The sequence below is a fragment of the Colius striatus genome, chromosome 5 (genome assembly GCF_028858725.1).
Source record: "Colius striatus isolate bColStr4 chromosome 5, bColStr4.1.hap1, whole genome shotgun sequence".
In the NCBI taxonomy this organism is placed as follows: domain Eukaryota; kingdom Metazoa; phylum Chordata; class Aves; order Coliiformes; family Coliidae; genus Colius; species Colius striatus.
In genome coordinates this window covers 42,473,888-42,493,145 of record NC_084763.1, presented here as the reverse complement: position 1 = coordinate 42,493,145, position 19,258 = coordinate 42,473,888, and the positions used below count along the sequence as shown (strand labels likewise).

Genomic DNA, 19,258 nt, shown 5'->3' with positions numbered 1-19,258 from the left:
AAATAGCATGCACTGTCTCTTTTCACAAAAGCAGAAAGTGTACATTACCAGTCACTGCTACCCGGCATGATTCCCAACACAATCTTCAAAATATGAGTATTTAATAGAAAATTTATATTTAATTTTACAAAATACAGTTACAGCACTACCCAATGTAGCAAAATAAAGGAATCAAAAAATAATTCCAAAATATTTAAAGCACTAGGTTCTAAAATAAATAATGCTCTCTAAAGGAAGTGTTCAGGGCTTGTGACTGAGAGGAGGCAGTTCTACTATCATTCATCTCTTTTTCAACTTCTTTACAAGTTCCATAATTTATGTAGAAAAATATACAAGAAAAGAATTTTGAAATAAAGAATATATTGGGTATGTAACATTTAACATAAATAAAAAGCCTAAAGCAAAACCAAAAAGAAAACCAGTTGTTTTATTTCTGTACATCAAGACTACAAATAGTATTTTAACGCTTCATTATTACCCACATTAAGAAATTATACATTTTTATATTGTTACTAGTAAACATCTTAAAATCACTCAGTTTCTCCACAATTAAAAGGAAATTGCTGGTTACTGCTTATTAAATATGAAATCCAACAGTTTCCAGTAACAGCAAAATATTTTTTTGCATAAGAGATGAATACAAATTTGATTGTAAAGTTTTATGACTTAAAATATAAAACTAAAGTTCAGAGGGCTGTACTTATGAAACTTATAGTTTTAACTTTAATTTCTTTTTTAAATTGCCTGCAGTTTGTATAAGAATACCCAATGATGTGCCTACCACTAAAGGATCAGTTTCTTCCATATGAAAGCAATTTTTTTCCCCCAAGATATAAAATTATATTAAGCAGCATATTCCCACCTCCTTTTCTTAGCAGTGATACTGCAGGTGGATGGATATGAAAGCTGTTTAATCACAAAAAAAAAAAAAAAAGATTAGTGTCTACAGCACAAATTTGGTATTTAAGGTGAAAGAAAATGATAGGGAAGAGGAATGTGAACACCACAGGCTTCAAATATAAAAGATAAAGCCTGATAACTTTGGTTCAAATAATTTTAATAGTTGTTACATGTATTTTTTTTTTCCAAAGTGATGATTTTTTTATGTACTGTGTATGCAATAGGAGTCCAACACATTAAAAAAAAAAAAAGCTGTACAGGCACAAAAGTCAGAAACAGAACAGAGAAAACATGGGATAGTCACATCCACCCACGACAGTGTTCAAGTGGTAATGACGCAGCCAAAGGTTGAACTTAAAATAATGCAAATCCAATTTTTCCAAGGTATTTCAGAAAGCACACGTGTAAGATTTTTCTGAGTGCCTACCATCTTGAGGGAAGGTAGTATAAAACAAGATCAGTTCTGCAACAACTATGATTTGTAAACAATTCTACAACATAAGTAAAAATGTTAGGTTATCGGTAATGAGCATTTTCATCTTCTCAGTTCTGGGATATCTGCAAACATCTGCTTCACTTCCACCCAAAAGATTAATTACAGGATGTTAGCCCTGTCTCATCCCAATGTGCTGCACAGTACACCACTTTATTGCCAGTTTGTGAAATTATTTCTGTTTGAACAGCACAAAGCCAAAGCTTCATCTTTGGTTAATTTCACTGAGATGTCACTGTTCTTTAAATGCGCTCTTTCTTTGCATAAACACAGAAAACAGCCACACTGCACACAGCATTCATCATTTTGAATCATCAAGCAGTGTCAATGTAATATTAATTAATGAAAGCTAACTAAGTAATGGTGTTTCAAAATGAAATCTATCTGAGGGCATGTGATAGGACACAGGAGCCGCAGAAATCTAGACAGAATTCCCTTAAAACTGCTTGGGTACGGGTGCTGCTTATAGGGTAGGCACTGGTTAGCTCCTCTGCACATCATCCAAAATAAGCCTCAGTTCGACTCAGCTTAATTCAAATCCAGCAGCACATTCAATGGCATAAAGAAGTTTGCTTCGCATAAGATTTTCATCATAAAACTCAGGAAGCTTCAGCAAGTTCATGCAGGTACTGGCAGTAGGCAGCCTGTCTAAATCAGATCCTCCATTGTGAATGCAAAACGCGGGATATAACTCCTGAAAACACAGAAAACACACATCAACAAATACATACAATTAAAATAAATAAATAAATCATTAGATTAAAACTATCACAATGACCTACTCAAATGGCATTTTCTTTCATTCCCAGCAGCTCCCAAAATACTCCTGAATTGCATAGTGCCTCCCTCTATCCAGTCCACACAAAGATCCATTCGCAAAACAAAACGCAATTTCTTTTACACTGTATTCTGCTAATTTATGATGCTACAAAACCAGTGAAACATGAAATAGAAAAAACAGCAGAGCAGCATGGCAAGAATGTTTTTGTTGCATTTGGGAGAAACACCTGGGATTCACAACTTCCAGTTCTTCTTACAAAGCCTGCCAAATGCCCACTGATGCTGTTTGTTCTGTAGGAACAGGAAAATGCTGATCTCCTGCTACACTCAGGTTTCCTCACAGTGAAATACTGAGCAGAGGAACTAAAGATCGCTAGCAGTAAGGGAGGTAAATGGAAAAGGACATGCTGTCATGTTTGAATGACACACAGTATTTGTCATTCTGTGATGACACAGCTGCTTCTGAGAATTATACTTAGGGGTTTTTTTTCTTTCCAGGCAGGGAAGACATTGTTTCTGTATACACAAAATTCCCAACATAAGGCAATTTTGCTCTAGCTAATGATGTGATGTGATACGTCAGTTACAACAATCTTCTGTTAGAGACCAGTAAGTGATTGTGTAGAATTCGTGCATAAAATTGGAATACTTTTAGTCATGTTAAAGTGATGCTCTGGTGAGAAAGAGGATGAATGAGTGACTGGAGCTAAGAAATTCAATTTCTTTCTGTGACATCACAAAAAAAAAAAAAAAAAAAAAAAATCAAACCAACCCCCAAACAAACAATGACCAAATGTACCCTTCCAGTGTTCTCCTTCTAGAGCTTTAGTTAGTTAGCATACCCTAGATATACAAAATTAATGTCAGGTGCATTAATATCAAGCCATCATTTTCCTTCTACTCACCACAATATACAATGTTACCTTCTGTGTTAAAGTAAATTGCTTGATACAATGCTAAACGCATTTTTGCCCTAAAGGGATTTCTGTCTAAATTGATCTTTCAGCAAGCCTACAATTTATGAAGAGGAAAAACACTAACGACATCAGTGGATCTGTTCATGTGTAAGATTAAGCAAGTATTTACACTGCCATGGTCTATAACTCTGAATCAAGAGCTATTTGATATTCTCCAGATAAAGACTAAACTTTATTTAAAGCAATTATACTCAGTGTTTCTTCACAGAGTGATTATAAAGTCACTCAGCTGTTATTGGGATGATACTGATGCACATAGTGAGTCTACAGTGATATAAACTTGCCAAAGCCTGATTATTCTTTGATGTGATAACTATCGATCTGCGGATCAGACTTCCAAGGGATGTTCTATGTAATACTTATTGTTTTAATAATAGCTGATTTTTTTTTTCTTCTGAAAAAGAGTGTAGTGAAAAATACATTTATTTGTTACCTCTAAAGCACTGCTTTTGCTGGCAAGAAAGTATTCCTTTTATAAAATACTTCCCTAAGTTAAAACAGTTCTGATTTTAGAAACTAGGAAAAAATCCTAGCTCCAAAGGCAAAAAGGTCAATGAGATTCTACGCTAAATTATTGTTCAAATGGAGGCCTTAAAAGTATTTCATGGCTAAAATGCTGCATTTTTAGTGTTCCTTTCAAAATGCTAATTGAATTCCCCTACTTTAGCTTTAAAAATGGAAAAATGAAGTTTTAAATTGAAATGTCATGCCAAGGGCACCGTTTGTTGCATAATTAAATACTGTACAGCGGGAAACTGCAATAGTTAGGAAGTGAAAAGTATCATCAATTTATTATGTGACCTGATTGGAACTTAACAATTTTCAACCATGCTTTAATGATTTTTTTTTGTCCGTAACAATCACGTTTATTAAACTTATGAAACTTTAATTAGCTTTAGTAAATGTTATTCTGAGTCTGAATCTGGCAATTAGAGTTTAAAATTTTTAAATGATGCAAAGCTAGACTGTGCTATCTATAAGGACATGTCTTGACATGCATAGCTTATCTTAAATCAACATGCACTACCTTTATGAAAATAAGAAAGTTCCACAATAGAAAGCACACAGAAGATTTCAGAATATGAATTAGAAATTGTGTTCCTCTCAGAAGAACACATAGTAAAACTGTAGACAAATTCTGAAGATAGTTTCTCTTGATGTTTACCAGCAACATCAATGTATTCAGTTATTTGGCCAATTACTGGCTACTCCTGCAGCTTCATACTCCTCATCTCCAAAGCTTTAAACAACACACTCTCATAGGCCTCCAAGACATTACAATACCAGCTACCCACTTCCCTTCTGGCAAACATTTCCTGGCAAATCCCCAGTTTCTTGGTAAACCCACATTAATCAGATACTACTGAAAGCACCATGCATGTTTTGGCCTAACTCCTGCTCAGAGCCACCCAACAAAACAATAGTAATGCCTTTTCACTCTGCTGCAGTTGCCAAGACTGTTGCATGTGGCTGAGCTGGCAAGTCAGTTGTGTAGTGAATTCATCTTTTAACTTACTGCTATCATGCTGAAATTTTTTTCCTAGTCAAGTATGTTAAAGTGAATCTGTGGCCTGTCTCCCAAGCACACGCACACACTTCAGATTTCCCCAGTTAGCTTCTTTCTAATGTGTCATTTTCAGCTTTAATATTTTTAGACTTTTGATTCACCTCCTCCATCTTTACAAATGTCACCCTGCCTACCTCAAAGTTGCCTAGCTACATCTGCATTTCCTCCTCTCCCCTTGTAATTAAAAATAGATGAACAACCAATGAAGACTTCTGTTTAACTTGTTTCCACACAACTGTCTACCGATTCTTCCTTCACTACTTGCCCTATGTGTACTGTCCTATTTTGGTCTCATACCATGGTTTTATAATTGTTCTTCACACTGTCCTATAAAATCCTGTTTGTTGCTACAGTACTGTAACGGTAATATTCCCATGCACTGGGCAGAGTTTAAGAGAAATGGCTAAAGACTTTTAAATAATTGATCATACAAATCAGTCAATGCTCTTATGTATTTCTAAGTCACATAAGTGTCAGAGGTCTGTGTCTGAGACAACTGTGACTTCAATAATGGAGTGTCTTGTTTATTTGCAAGAATAAACAAGAACAACATATTTATGTATTTATGAAACACATAAATCATCAAAAGTTTGAAAATTCTAGAACGAATTTTGCTTAATTCAATAAAAGGAGAGAAAAGTACTACAAATATGAAAATTGCATGTGGAAGAGGAAGGTGGATTTTTTTTTTGTTTCATTTTTCACTTCTGATCTCTTTATCATGTGTCACCTCCAGGACATGTCACAGGGAAGGGCCTGATTCCTAGAGCTGAGAAGAAATTCGTCTAGTGTTTGCCTTCCAAGTGTTTTTTTTCTTTAAATGCTGATTTAAAAAAACCCCAAACATCTCCAAAAAACACACCATAATGAACTTTCATATTGTGATTCATGAAAAAAAATGTGCAAAATTCCAAGTATGCCATTTTCACCTCCAGACTATTATGTATATCCAAATTCTTTGTTTCCTTATAAAATGTTAGTGTCTGTCCCTGAAGTATTTCTGTAACGAGAGAATGTTCATTCAACAGTCCTTATTTTCCAAAACAGCTAATAAACCTTCAGGACTTCCACAAGACCTGCATTCATTTTTTATGGGTTCATCTATCTATTTTACTTAATAAATGTAGGAAAGCAGTTATTATCCACTGCTAATTAAATGTTGTTCCACACTACCTTACAATATAAAAATTTACTAAGTACACGCACTCAAATTTTGTTTAGCAACAAATCTTATTTGGAAGGAACTGGATGATGTAATGCCTGTATCTGTTCCACCTAAGCCCACTTTTGTATTAATTTTGCTAAATAGTACAAGCATAAACATGCTGTTGACCGCTGTACTAAAGGTCATGATGTTGCTATGAAGCAATGTATCCTTTTATTTTCTTACAGAAAAGGCACCGAATATTTCCTCTAAAATGTGGGAACAAAGTCCACGGACAGTTCCTAGCCAAAATTTTGCAACCCAGATATTCTTTTGCAGAATATTCCCAGAATTTAGTTTCATAAAGTCTTCAACTTGCCTTGGCCTCTCTATGGTTTTATTACTAGTAGACAGAAGTTTTGTTTGTATTTAAGTTTCACTGTAAATAGCAATGTAAAGACAGTAGCAGAATATTTAGATACAGGGGGTAATGAGCTGTGACCCTATGAGCAGATAAATGGCAATTAGAAGGAAACACAATGCATCTCCTGCTTCCAATGATTAATTTAAGAGGTTAAAATTTAATAGCTGCTTTTATATCCTAAATCCTCTTTTGCCTGATGTAAAAGACATTATTCACTTCTGCACAATGTCATGCAATGGCAGCAAGAACCTCCCATGACCAAGAGTTAAGCACACTAACCAATGCGTTCACAGGCTTATCAAGTTTTGCAGTTGAAACAGAAAACAATTTCATTAAATATTTTCAAATTATACACATTATACACAGAAATACAAACATGGAAGTTGTTTCTGTAGTCACAGGGACATTCTTCTCATATTATAACCTGTAGCATTTATAAGAACTTGCCAGGAAGACATATACCTTAAACCCCAGAAGAGGTGGTCGAGAGCAGCTTGTTACAAACTTGAGTAGTTTGCGTTTCTCTTCATCAGTGAAGCTTTCTACCACTCTCCAGAATATTTTAATTACAGGATGGTCTACTGTGTAGCCACCTATAATGAGATTTAAATGATTTATACGTAGAACAGTAAGAAATAAATTCTTCAGACAACCTATCATTTCTCTTGAGAAGCTTTGGGAAAATACAACCAGTAGACTTACGTTGCTGACTTCCAGTATCTACAGATCTCTTGGATCAATGCATTTTGAGTTTACCATTCATTGCTTATCTATGGCTACTGTCTCCCTCAGTTCCTTGACTGCAGTTTTCTTCACTGAATCCTATTTATTTAAAATTAATTTTATTTAGTTTAGCGTTTACCTAGTAACTTCGGGTTACTGCCTTTTACTCCAAGAGTTTGCAAAATCTGCAAGGCTCAGGATGTTATTTAATTAATCAACTCACCTTGAGGTAAGCTCGGATGTGAGCTAATGATATAATAGCTACTTTTTAATTACATTTGTGATAAATGCAGAGAAAAATGCAATGAGACTTTAAATTTTTCATAGGAAAAAATACAAATTCTCTCTTCTGACAGAGCTGAGAAACTGAGTATCTGAACAACCAGAATTAACAAGAATGATTCTACTTTATTTTTAAAGCTAAGATACAAAGCATGTTTATTTATTCTCAAGTCAGTCATCATACATTTTTTTGTTTAAATAAAATATGCTTACCTGAATAGTTAGTGAAAGATTTCAGGTCATCCAGACTAATAGGAACCTGGGCACCAGAAATAAGAACCTAACAGGGAAGGAAATTAGACAGTTACATTACAGGCAAAAATTTCCATTTGTTTCTCTTTAAAACAATAGTTTTCTGCCATTTTAAGCAGAAGTACCTGTATTTCCTGTTGATCAAACATTCGAAGCCATTCAAGATTCACAACATTGGCCAGTCCCTGACGGAAAGCAAGGCAATGCTGTCGAATTTGTTTGTTTAACCTGTAGTCTGCCACAAGATGGATGTACGCGATTCGGTTGGCACTGGTAACAGGAATATCTTTTCCACCTGGCTTCAGTTCAACCACCTATAAACAAAATGATTACCAACCATCAGCTTGGTAAATGTTAATTCTGTGTGCTGTAACTGTAAAATTGAACTACAAAGCAGTCTAGAAAATGATGTATGGGTATTTGAAGTTCACTAGAATATACTCAAGATTATTCATCTCAAAATAAAAGATAGTGATAAATTGTAAAGGTAGGGGGTTTGCTGTTTGCTCTTAAGAGCACTTTCTATGGCATCCAGTTTTTAGACCTAGACTTCCAGCAGCCAATGCAGCTGATCAGGTGCCACCATGCTTTAATACCTGAAAGCTGATTCAGCAAAGTCAGAGCTCTTCTCTAGAAGACAGTGCGCAATACTAAATTCACACTGCAAGTCAGACAGAAACCATGGTGAAAATCTTCCCTTTGGAAAGCTCATCCCTAGCTTCACTGATGCTAAGAAGTGCTTTGGAAGAGAAAGCAGCCTGTATAAGCACAGAGCTCACACAGAACACACTCCTTCAAGATAGATTAGCAAAGCTGTGTTTGCCTGGCTAAGCTCCTTTAACTGTTAGGTGACTGTGAATAGTGCAGGATTATATTATGATACAAGCAATGTCTGCTCACTCAAAATTCAGATTCCAACACAAGCCCAATTTACATAATGCTAAGTAATCACAATTGATTCTGTTGAAAATCCATGTTATACAAGCTCAGTACTTACAATAAAAGCAAAAACCAAACAAACAAAAATCAAGTCTAAACATTGTTTTTCTACTGAAAAGCTTCATTTTTTTCCTTTATTGACAAGAAGATACCTCAGCATGGAAGAATTTTGAATTAAAAACGTCAAAACCAAAGATATCATATTTACACAAGGATCAACAATAGTTGTTATCAAAATATTAAACACCTTTACATATTCTACTCTTTACATATTTAGTTTTGTTGAGTAGTCACCCAGTTGGAAGAGATTATTAGTGTAAGAAATGGTTTAAAAATTTGAAAAGATGAGATACAATCACCTTCTGAACCCTTCTAAAAAAGGTTTGCTTTCTACATTCAAGTCAGCAATTTTTTTTTTTAAAGACAACTGTGCATTTTAGTCTGTTGTAAAAAATCAGGAAATTAAACATATGAACAGTTTCTTTTGTAACATGCAACTTAATTATGTGAGCTGTTATAGCACTAAGCAAAATATAAAATGGTAAGACTAAAAATTCACATTGCTTTTGAGCATTCAGGATTTTTGCTTGACTCATAGCTTAAAAGATCATTAAGATCTGTGAATCTGACCTCCCAGATAACACAGGGCACAGGCTTCTGTCTAGAGATTCCTGTATTTAACTCAATAAATCCACAGATGAGTTAGAGCACATTTTTCAGAGAGACAGGCAATCCTGGTGTAAAGACTCCATGTGATGGAGTATTTACCACTTTCCTTGATAAGCTAGAACAATCTGAATTACAATAGGCATTAAAAATATGGCTTCCCACTTTAATCCTTCAGCTGCAGACTTTTTGCTTTTGTTATGCTTACATTAATAAAACTCATCAATATTCCACCATGTCTGCATTCAAGTAGCACTGACTATACTTAAATCCTACTCCGTGAAGAATTAAGTAGAAAGAAAGTGTCAGTTTATAAGACTGTTTCATACCCTGCACACATAAGCTTGATCCCTTCTCAGCGAGTCCCTTCAACAAAACCATGGATGCAAAAGGCAGGACAGCTTAGGCTGGGGTGATTCTGGTGATGCTATGAGCCACTCCAGGGGATACAGCCTTGGTGCCACTGACTGGCAGGAGTATAAGTCTGGAACATGTTCCATATCACAGTAGTGGCAACAAGGCAGTCTAGAAATGTACTGTGTTTCATCCCACTATAGTAGTTTTACTACTGTCATTGCGAAGTTAGTCAATATTTGGGTTAATCCAATTATTAGAAACATTCTCATTTCCACTTTGAGTCCAATGGGTGAAGTTCGTTCACACTCATTGTTCTTATTTCAATACTGTTCTATAGCTTAACCAGCATTTTCCTTTCTCAGTTATATCCATGATGTATTATTTAGGGGCAGCAACTTCATTAATCTTCTCAGAGGCTTTTTCACTGAACTAAAATAAGTTCAGTTCCTTTAATTTCCTACTATAAATACCATTTTACAAAGCCTAACAAGACCAGAAAGCTTTCTCTAATTTACTATTTAAATTCCTGTCATCTTTAGTATTACAGGCTCAGAGCTACCATGATGTTCCACATGAACAAAATATTGTCAAGACTTCAGCACTGCTAATACTTTTCCACCTGTCCACTTACATATTTTCCCTATTTGTTTTGCAGCACTGCAAAAGTATTTGTTCTTTTGTCTCTACTTCAACAAATACAATTCCTCTCTTTAAGGTATGAACACACTGAATTTGGCCATATTAAACCATATTTGTATCACCTAACTCATCATGCTTCTCTTAAGAATATGGATACCACCACCAAACTTACTGCATACAATAACTTCTGTAAGCTTGGCATTTACACAAAAGTATGCTTGAACTGACTTCCTTCCTAAAACGGCAAAAAGGAACTACTGGCAGAGTGTTTCAGCACTAGGTGAATTACAATATTTAACCGTTACTGCAGGTCAGCACCTAGAATTCAGGGCAATTATTTTATGCTTATGTTTATGTTATAATAGTAGTGTCTTAACAGGGATCTAAGGATGATGGAAAAGCTGTATTCTTTGTATAATAAAAGCTATTCTCTCTCTCCCTATAATACTCTTCTTACAAATCAGAATAAAGTGCTGTACTCTGACTAGTATTTTTAGAAAAAAAGCAAGAAGTATTTTTTTTAAATCCTCTCTTTCCTTTTACTTTTCTAAGTAGCAAATCTTTACTTCTGATCCAACACCACACATTTGCAGCTCAACTTCCTCCCCACAAGCCTGTATCACCACAAGTAAGACTACAGCATTCAGTTACCCAAATTTCCTGGGGGTTTCCAGCTATTAGAATTTGTCAATGTGAGATTAATTCTACTGTCATTTTGTCAAAGTATCATCAGAGTCTGAAACAAAAGGGCTAATGTAGCAGGAACAACAGATATGCCATAAAGCCTAAGGAGAACATAAAATAGTTAACACTTGGTAGCAGTAAAACTATAGTAAACATGGACGCAGTTCACTTTTTACTCATTCAGTGTTTTCACGATGTTTTGAAGGAACTATTGAATTTGCATTGAACTCTAAATGTCAGGAATGACTGTTGATCTGAAAAGGCCACAAAACGATTATTCTTAAAAGATTCATAGGCTTGCATTTTTATTTTCATCCATCCAATTTCACCGCTAGGTGGTGCAAGATAATAACACAGGTTACACAGGATGGGCAAGAACAGAAAAGTACTCAAAAGGTACAGACAAGTATCCTACACAACTGAGTTCAATTCCATGCTCACAAACTGTGTCTTTGAAGGAGAAATAACGAAGCAGGACAGAAAAGTTTTCTATTTTTTGAAATGTTCAAGAAAAGGTGCTTTGCAGTTTTTAGTAAGATGGACAGGAGCACTGCATTAGGCCTCTGACTGAAGGTCAGATACATTCCGAACTACAGTTGCATGCAATCAGGGTTATTTTGGCTAAAAATTCAGTTACATGTTTCTGCAGCTACATACCAAGAAAATACATTCAACTTACATTTATATTCTAAGAAAATCACCATGGTTTGTTTAAAAAGTCAAAAAAAGGAAATCTCTATTTTATGTAAGGCTGTAGTTTACATGAATAGTTCAGGCCATCATTTTGTTACTCTATCTACTATTTTGAACTTTAATATGCTAATGAAATAAATATAGACCAAAAATCAGGAAAATAGTGAATAACAATATTTATCAAGAAGAAGTAATAGGATTATCTTCTTTTTGATAAAAATCTGTCACTCAATATCTATTTGGAATTTGGACAGGTAACAGCAAGTCTCTGTTGGTAGACAAAGTTAATGACAACTGCTGCTCGCACAGACCTGGCCGAGAGGCAGTGGCTTTCCAAATTAACGGAGAAAAATGGACTATTTAGAAAGTAAAGTGGGAAATATTTTAGGAAAGAATAAAAGATCTGTCATCTAGGTATCAAGACATGTATCTCCAGTGCAATTTCTGAAAGCACTCTTTTGGACAGTCAAGAACTCCTTACAAACTTGGTTTTTAAGACAGATGAAAATATTTTATCTTTTCTCTTGGGTTCTGATCACTTCTGTTCACATTATCCCTAAAGGTTTTTTTCCCATTCTGAAAAGAAATCAATAAAGGTTTTCTTTCTTTCCCCATCATCTGCCTTCCAGATGTTCAGGCAGGAGTTCGAGGTAGGAGATTGCATTTGAATACCTAAGAATGCATTTGCCATATGTATTATAAATCTGCCTCAGAAAGATTAGCCTCAAATATTTTGTTTCTGAAAAACCTACAAAATCATTTCTCTAAGCCACTGTATCCTAGTAAAAAAGATGTCAAGATAGAAATTTTCTGGGTTTTTAAAATTTATTTATTATAGGGAAATTTAAAGCCAAAGCATCATCCTTCACTGAGTCAATGTATTGTCAGTAACAGCAATGACAGTCCCATCTGTTTAAAAAGCCGAAAGAGGTGTCTGGACACCAACTTCTATATTGTATGGATTTCACAGGAACTGCTGCCGTATATAGTACAGTGCTCTCCTGTGGATTTGTACTTCTACATTTTATTTACAGTCTTCCAATTATGGAGTCTTCTGATCACATTCAACTGCTCCAATCCATGTAATCACAAAAATCAAGACTCAATCTCAAGACTTACTGCAGTGCAGAATCTAACACTTTTGAAGGCAGAGGAATATGTTTGAATCTTCCTCTCTTTCCTTGGACTGCTGCAAAACTCACCTTCCTCACAGGGAGAAGGGAGTCTAAAAAGAGGAGGTATTTTCTTGAATTTATTAACTTTATACTCCTTATAAGCATTTTGTAAGTATTTTATCATCATCTAACCTTCAAAGAAAAAAGGAAAAATAAAATCAATATACACAGCTATTTGAAGGCACCTGTAACTATAGGCTGACATCCTTTTGAGACTTTTACTGGCCTCCATTTTATACAGCAGATCCAACAGTTGAAATCTCATCTGGTATCACTGCATTTCGTAGTTCTTGATCAAAAGCTAAAGCTATTTGGGGTTGGAAGATATGGTTGATGGCATAGCTCCCCTAATTAGCAGGTCTAATGTGCAAATTATTAAGTACCTTTTTCAACTTCTGGTGAATGCACTTTGACAATAGTTTAATGGGATCTAAAAGCACATTACAGGATTGGAATCAATACGCTGGTAATAGAATTTCTACCTTCTACTACTGACAGAGGCAATAGAGTCTTTTGAATGTGTCTTTCATTGCACATAATGCTTTTGTGCCACAGTTGCTAGATGGAAACTGTCATGAGGATAGTTATTTACAATGATAGATTTATGATGCGTTTATTGGGCACTAATTTATTAGACACTAAAGTGGTTGTTTAGCTGAAAACTAGTGATAATGAACATTCAACATAAGGAGTGCAAATGAAGCTCTTTTCCCAAAGTGAATTAGCCTTACCTTGACACAATTAATTAACAAGCAATGGTTACACAAGTCGAATACCAGACAAACTGTATCTATCCATATGAAGTTTATTAAGGTAATGAAATGAACTATAACAAGTAACTTGTTGCATCAAAACACAGAAGACAGTGACAAGAACCAATTCGTTCTTCAACTACGTTAACATGCAGTCACCATAAATGATGGTTAATGCTTAATGGGTATGGTGTTCTCCATAGCAAAACAGCATCAGAATATTTAACTGACATTATATTTAGTTACTCAGAAACTCATTATTATATTTAAACTTCCTTTTAAAGTTAGGCCAGAAAATCAAAAATCAGAGGTTTGGATAATACTAGCTTTAGTCCTCAGAGGATTTTAACAAACAAATCAGGCTTCTTGGTAGAAATGCACTGTTTTTTTTTTGTTGTTGTTGCAGTAGTTAATACTGGAAACATCTCCAACTTGGATCTCCTTTTATGTTATTTCTGAGCTATTTCTCTTTTCTATGGCCTTCTACCTTACTTGTTGAGGTAGGTTCTAACTTGTGTGGCTCATTTTTGGGGATATACAGAGTACATGTATAAAGAATGGAAACCAAAACCTCTCCAGAAGAATACTAGCTAGTTTTCATTTTTAATTAGATACTAAACTAGATTTGTATTAGCTGCAATTAGTAGAACTAACTTTAAGTGTATTTAAATGAACAGCCTTAGAATACAAACAACAAATTTTGTTTTCCTCTCACAGAAAATCCCAGGTTATATTTGCTACTGCCATCTTCCAATATCACTTCCCAGGTACGAGTGTCAGAAAATGACCACTATCATTTACTCTTAAAAGACCAGATCATTAAGTCGTGACTAAAAGGTATTTTAAGTACAAGATTAGTTCTTGTCTACTGCAAATACTGAGTCTAAATCACTATGATGCATCCCAGTACAACAGTACCTTTAAGAGCTGTTTCCTATCACTTTTAAATTAGAAAATGAATTAGTAAGGGTGCTCATGATTCATCAGTAATATATAAAAGATTTTAAAAAGCGAAAGCATTGTTACCTGTGCTTCCCCAAGGTCATTGTTCACCACAGTGAAGTTCAGTCCAAGTTCTTCCACATCCCCTTCATAGCTCTTGAGAAAAAGCAAATTTTTGTACATTTCTGGATCTAACGAAGCTAAATGATGAATGTCAACATCAGCACTTGTCCCCAGTAATTTTGAGAGAAAAAAACTAGCAAATGGCAGCTCCACCAACATATTTTCATAAAGAGCCTGTAAAACAAAGCAATTAAAAGCATATTAGATTTTATTGCTGTACATGCAGGAAATTCAAAGGCTTTTGTCCATTTCTCAACTGTTTGGTAATTCCTTCTTAACTTAGTGCCTGAATAAGGATCTTCTGGTACGGCAACTGTCATTGCAGCAATTTAAAAATATTCACATGATATTGCAATATTCTTGAGAAATATCAAGCTTCCAAATTTTACAAATTAATTATGTGGTGATTTAAAAGGTAAGATCACTACTTATTAATCTTGTCCAAAGTATGATAGTAAACAGAAACTAACAAGAAAAGCTGTATGCTAAAGGACAACGCAGCTGCACAAAGAATGTCTTCTAGAAAAGGTTAGCATCTTTACCTCCGTTAGCATCACCACAAACCACGTTTTTCCATTCCTATAAATTGCTACATGTAAAACAGCTTGTCCCTTAAAAGTAACTACAAGTAAAAGCATTACATTTTAAACTAATCCAAGTAAAGTATTTTTCTTGCATGTTATACAGGTTCATCACTGCATATATTCATCAAATTCTCCTGCTTAATGGCATCATCAAACCAATCTAATTTCCAATCAAGAGCTTACCAGTTATGGCTGTATCATATGTCCAATCCTCCCTATGTCTGACACTGTTAAACTTGTCAAAAGACTGCTGAACCAAAAATAAGCTTGACTTGAATTAATGAAAAATGTATTTTTACTGTAAACCGAGTTTCCTCAATAATTTTTCAGAAATGCACAAAATTCCAGCTTTTATGAGACTCCACTCTCAGTTAATCTACTCTATGATCACATTTTTATGTAAAGCAAAGCAACTTCACATATTTTTAATATAATAAGTAACAACTTCTTGTTCACTGGAAGAAAAAAGTACTCATGGTAACTCTCAAAAGGAGAGATGGAAACTTCGGAGCTAGAAAGAGAAAATATTACATCATTTAGAGAAAACCTACATGAATAAAAGAAAAATTTGAAAGATTTTTGTCTTTCAAAAGAACACTTCTGCCTCAGATGCTAACTGTGCATTGCCTTTCCCATTGTCCTGTTTGTTTCCTACATCAGCATCTCTAATAATGACAAACAAATCTTTACAGTATCATTAATATCACTGCCAAGCTGATCAGGAAAGGCATCATCAATGTGATGTCATTGTTCTCTTGTTATTCTTAAAGGAGTAATTTTGCATTACTTAATTCCTCCATAATCTGCTGCAAACTTAGAAAAGAAGGCACAAAGAGCAAAAAAAGAAAAAAAAATGGGGTTGCAATCACTCAATGATATTCCAACAAAGACGCTCAGAAAAATATACACAATTCCTTAAACTTTTGAAAGAACAGTTCTATGAGGTGAGTTAGACCTTGCAGAAAGAATTGAGAATAACGAGTTCAAAGCCAAAGGGTGCATTATATTTAGAGCTATATGATTTATTCAAGGTGTAGAAGTCGAAATCCTCATTTGTATAGTTGACTTTAAAAGCAAACTAGAGGGATAAATCATTAATTTGCAATGTATAAGGTCAGTGTTTGCTGTTCCTGCATTAGTAACAATAAAGCCATTGTAATTCCTTAAATATATCAAAGCTACCCGAATTTAAAATGGAATTCCATCTATGACTCATAAAATGTAAATGCAGAGGTGTAATTTTTTACACAAGGCAGGTTTAAGCCTTTAGAGCATTTAATATACAAGGACTAATAAATGATAGCACTAAAAACTATGATCACATCAGCTAAATGGATTATAAATTAAATTTCCATAATGTATGCAACTGAAATACAAATGTAGACATAAATCAAGGTATTTTCTAAACACAGGTTAATTACACAAATTCAAAACCTGTCTATTTTTTATGCAAAATAATCCACTTAGCATTTTTCAAACTGGTCTTAAGTCTTAGCCACTTGCAACACTTGATCCTAGAAGCCTATCAATAATTCCTTGTCAGGAAAAAACAGCAATAGGTATATTGAAGAAACTTGTATGTTATTTTTCAAGTGTCTGTCTTTTATGAGTGTTTATTGCTAGAAATTGTGCCAAAATGATTTGAAATAAAAAGGATTAATTATAGTAGAAGCTTTTTAATATAAGTGAGTGCAGCTGCAATGCAATTAATGCAAATTGTGACACTATCAGGAAAATAAATGTGAACAACATCACTGGCTATTTCTGTTTGCTGCCAAATAACTTCAGTAATTTACTACATTAAGAATCAATAAAAAAATAATGCATTTCAAATGCATCACTATTAATCTTCAGGTAGTTCCAAACTGAACATTTATAACTTCATCTAAAAACTATATAAAGCATTTTTAAACAAACTAAATTGTGCAACTTGAGAATAACTTTAATTATTCCTCTTAGCTAAGTCATTGCAAAATTAAAAACAAACTATTTTTGGCAACAAGACATGAGTTTGAAAGTCAAGTTATTGTAATAAAGTTTAATAAAAAATGCACTCAAACTCTTGCAAATAAAATCATGATAAACTGGTTTTGTTTCAAAGAGGCGCATTACACCATTACAGCTTCAGCACTGTGCAGAGATGCTGAGAAATGCCATGTACAATTGAACATGCCTAAAACTGAAACTTTATTTTCCAGTTTCCATCTAACTTCCCTGTTTCTCAGTCAGCATATATTGATCAAACTACATGCTGCTGCCAAAACATGTGATTCCACCCATTCCTTCCAGTGATGAAACAAATCAGCTTGCTGATTTTGAATCATAGAATGGTAGGGGTTGGAAAGGACTTTTAGAGATCATCTAGTGCAACTGCCCTGCAGAAGCAGGTCCACCTAAAATAGGTCACACAGGAATGAGTCCAGGCAGGTTTTGATGACCTCCAGAGAAGGAGTCTCCACATCCTCCCTGGGCAGCCGGTGTGTTGGGTTTGTTTGCAAGTAGAGCAGCTGTATAGTAAAGGTTACATGAACATCAGAACATACTGAATAAGGTTCAAAATTTGCAGATTATTTGTGTTGTGCTTTGTTTGAGGTGTTGGATTTTAGGTTTGGTGTTAGTGGACACAGCACAGTCACCATCTGAAGTTGATTTTTCTTCCAAATCAGAATAAAGATCTAGATAACAGTTAGGACTGAAACCAAAGAGCAAGACCATTTATTTCAATCAGACCACAGCCTCAGAGTAGCTGGTTTCTCATGCAAGTTCAGCCCAAGAGGTATTTTTCTTACTGCAGCTAATCTAATGGCCAAAAGCGGAGATTCACTCCTCCTCTCTTTTCTCTGTAGTGAATTATCTTAGGAAGATATAAGTTACCTCATTTCAAGGTCAGTTTTCTGCCTGTTAAATTCTCTACATTGGCCTTCTGCAACATCAACATAAAGGAAGCAGGAGTCCAGCATCAAATGACAAGTAAGGGAATAGTGACCTCCACTTACAGAGGTAACCAGCTATCAGATTCATTAGCTGCAATATGGAGCTACACTGTTAGAATATACTTATACATGTACTCTAATGGTCATGGTCTCCCACAGAAGCAATCTCTTTTTTCCTCCAGCAGCCAAAGAGCAACAACATTGACTGTCTTGGCTTTTGGTGGAAGGTGACTTCTGTTTGACCGTAAGTCCGATGTTCCTGTTCATATACTACTTCAAGAGATCAAAGCCACCAAGCTTAACCAATGCATATTTTAAAACTGATCTCTTCTCAAACTTCAACTGCTCTCACCCTGTGGCAAGTCTCCTTTAACTCTTATGGTCAGCCCCTATGGGAATTCTGAGATTTCACACTGGCAACTTTCCTATCTAACAAGCCCCTTACTTGACTTCATTGCCTCCATCCCGCAGTCCCATAAACTGCAATTGACTTAAATAACACCAAAAAATCCAGATAGGATGGTAGTGGGCGGAACAAATACTTTAACAGAGCCTATATACCACTGCCTCCTCTGAAGTCTGAGAAGTATTAGCAAGCTTGGGGCAAGAGGCTAGTTTGAAGCAAAGACAGGGATGTCTATATCAAGGGCAACCACACAGGCTTGCCGAGTAACATTTGAAGTTATGTCTGCTGAAAAGGCCAACCTGGATTTCCCAGCACCATTCCAAATTAATATAGGGTAAGGATGCTCTTTAGACAAAGTTATGACATCTCTAGACAACTATTAAAATAACTTAAAAGCTTCTGAAACAACTGAACAAAAGAAAGCAAACAAAAAAATTTGGTTTACAGTAACAAATCCTTTCTGGTACTTTCCATCCCAGTGCTTTCCCAATTATCTGAACGTGCCCTCTCAGTCTTTTTTGGATTTTTAAAATAAATGGTTAAAATAAGAATTTTCTAGTTAAAAGGCTGAGAGCAATTATTTCACTATGGAAGAAGAAGTATTCAGTAAAAGTAATTTCATACACCTCCTTCCCTGTCTGTGTGTGAATGCCTGTAGAACACACCAGAATATTAATAACAAGCAAATAACAGAAAGCCTACTGTGGTTAATATATTTTTGGCTTCACACAAAAACCAGGCAGCCTGAAGTCCATTGTTTCTCCTTTAAATAATATTAGCTAGTTGTGATTACAGTATAGTTCAACTATAATTGACTGCAACA

At 35.0% G+C, this 19,258-nt stretch overlaps 1 protein-coding gene across 1 annotated transcript in view; it reads right to left on the bottom strand.

The window, feature by feature from the left end:
- Window positions 1-407: 407 nt before the first annotated feature.
- UBE3C (ubiquitin protein ligase E3C) overlaps window positions 408-19,258 on the bottom strand; it is a 72,984-nt gene continuing 54,133 nt past the window's right edge. Inside the window, exons 19-23 of the mRNA XM_010209540.2 lie at window positions 14,474-14,686; window positions 7,668-7,856; window positions 7,504-7,570; window positions 6,748-6,878; window positions 408-2,087 (exon numbers count right to left, since the gene is read on the bottom strand). Of these exons, the coding sequence (XP_010207842.1) occupies window positions 1,917-2,087; window positions 6,748-6,878; window positions 7,504-7,570; window positions 7,668-7,856; window positions 14,474-14,686 (771 nt within the window). The 3' untranslated portion in view covers window positions 408-1,916. The remainder of the gene's footprint in view (window positions 2,088-6,747; window positions 6,879-7,503; window positions 7,571-7,667; window positions 7,857-14,473; window positions 14,687-19,258) is intronic.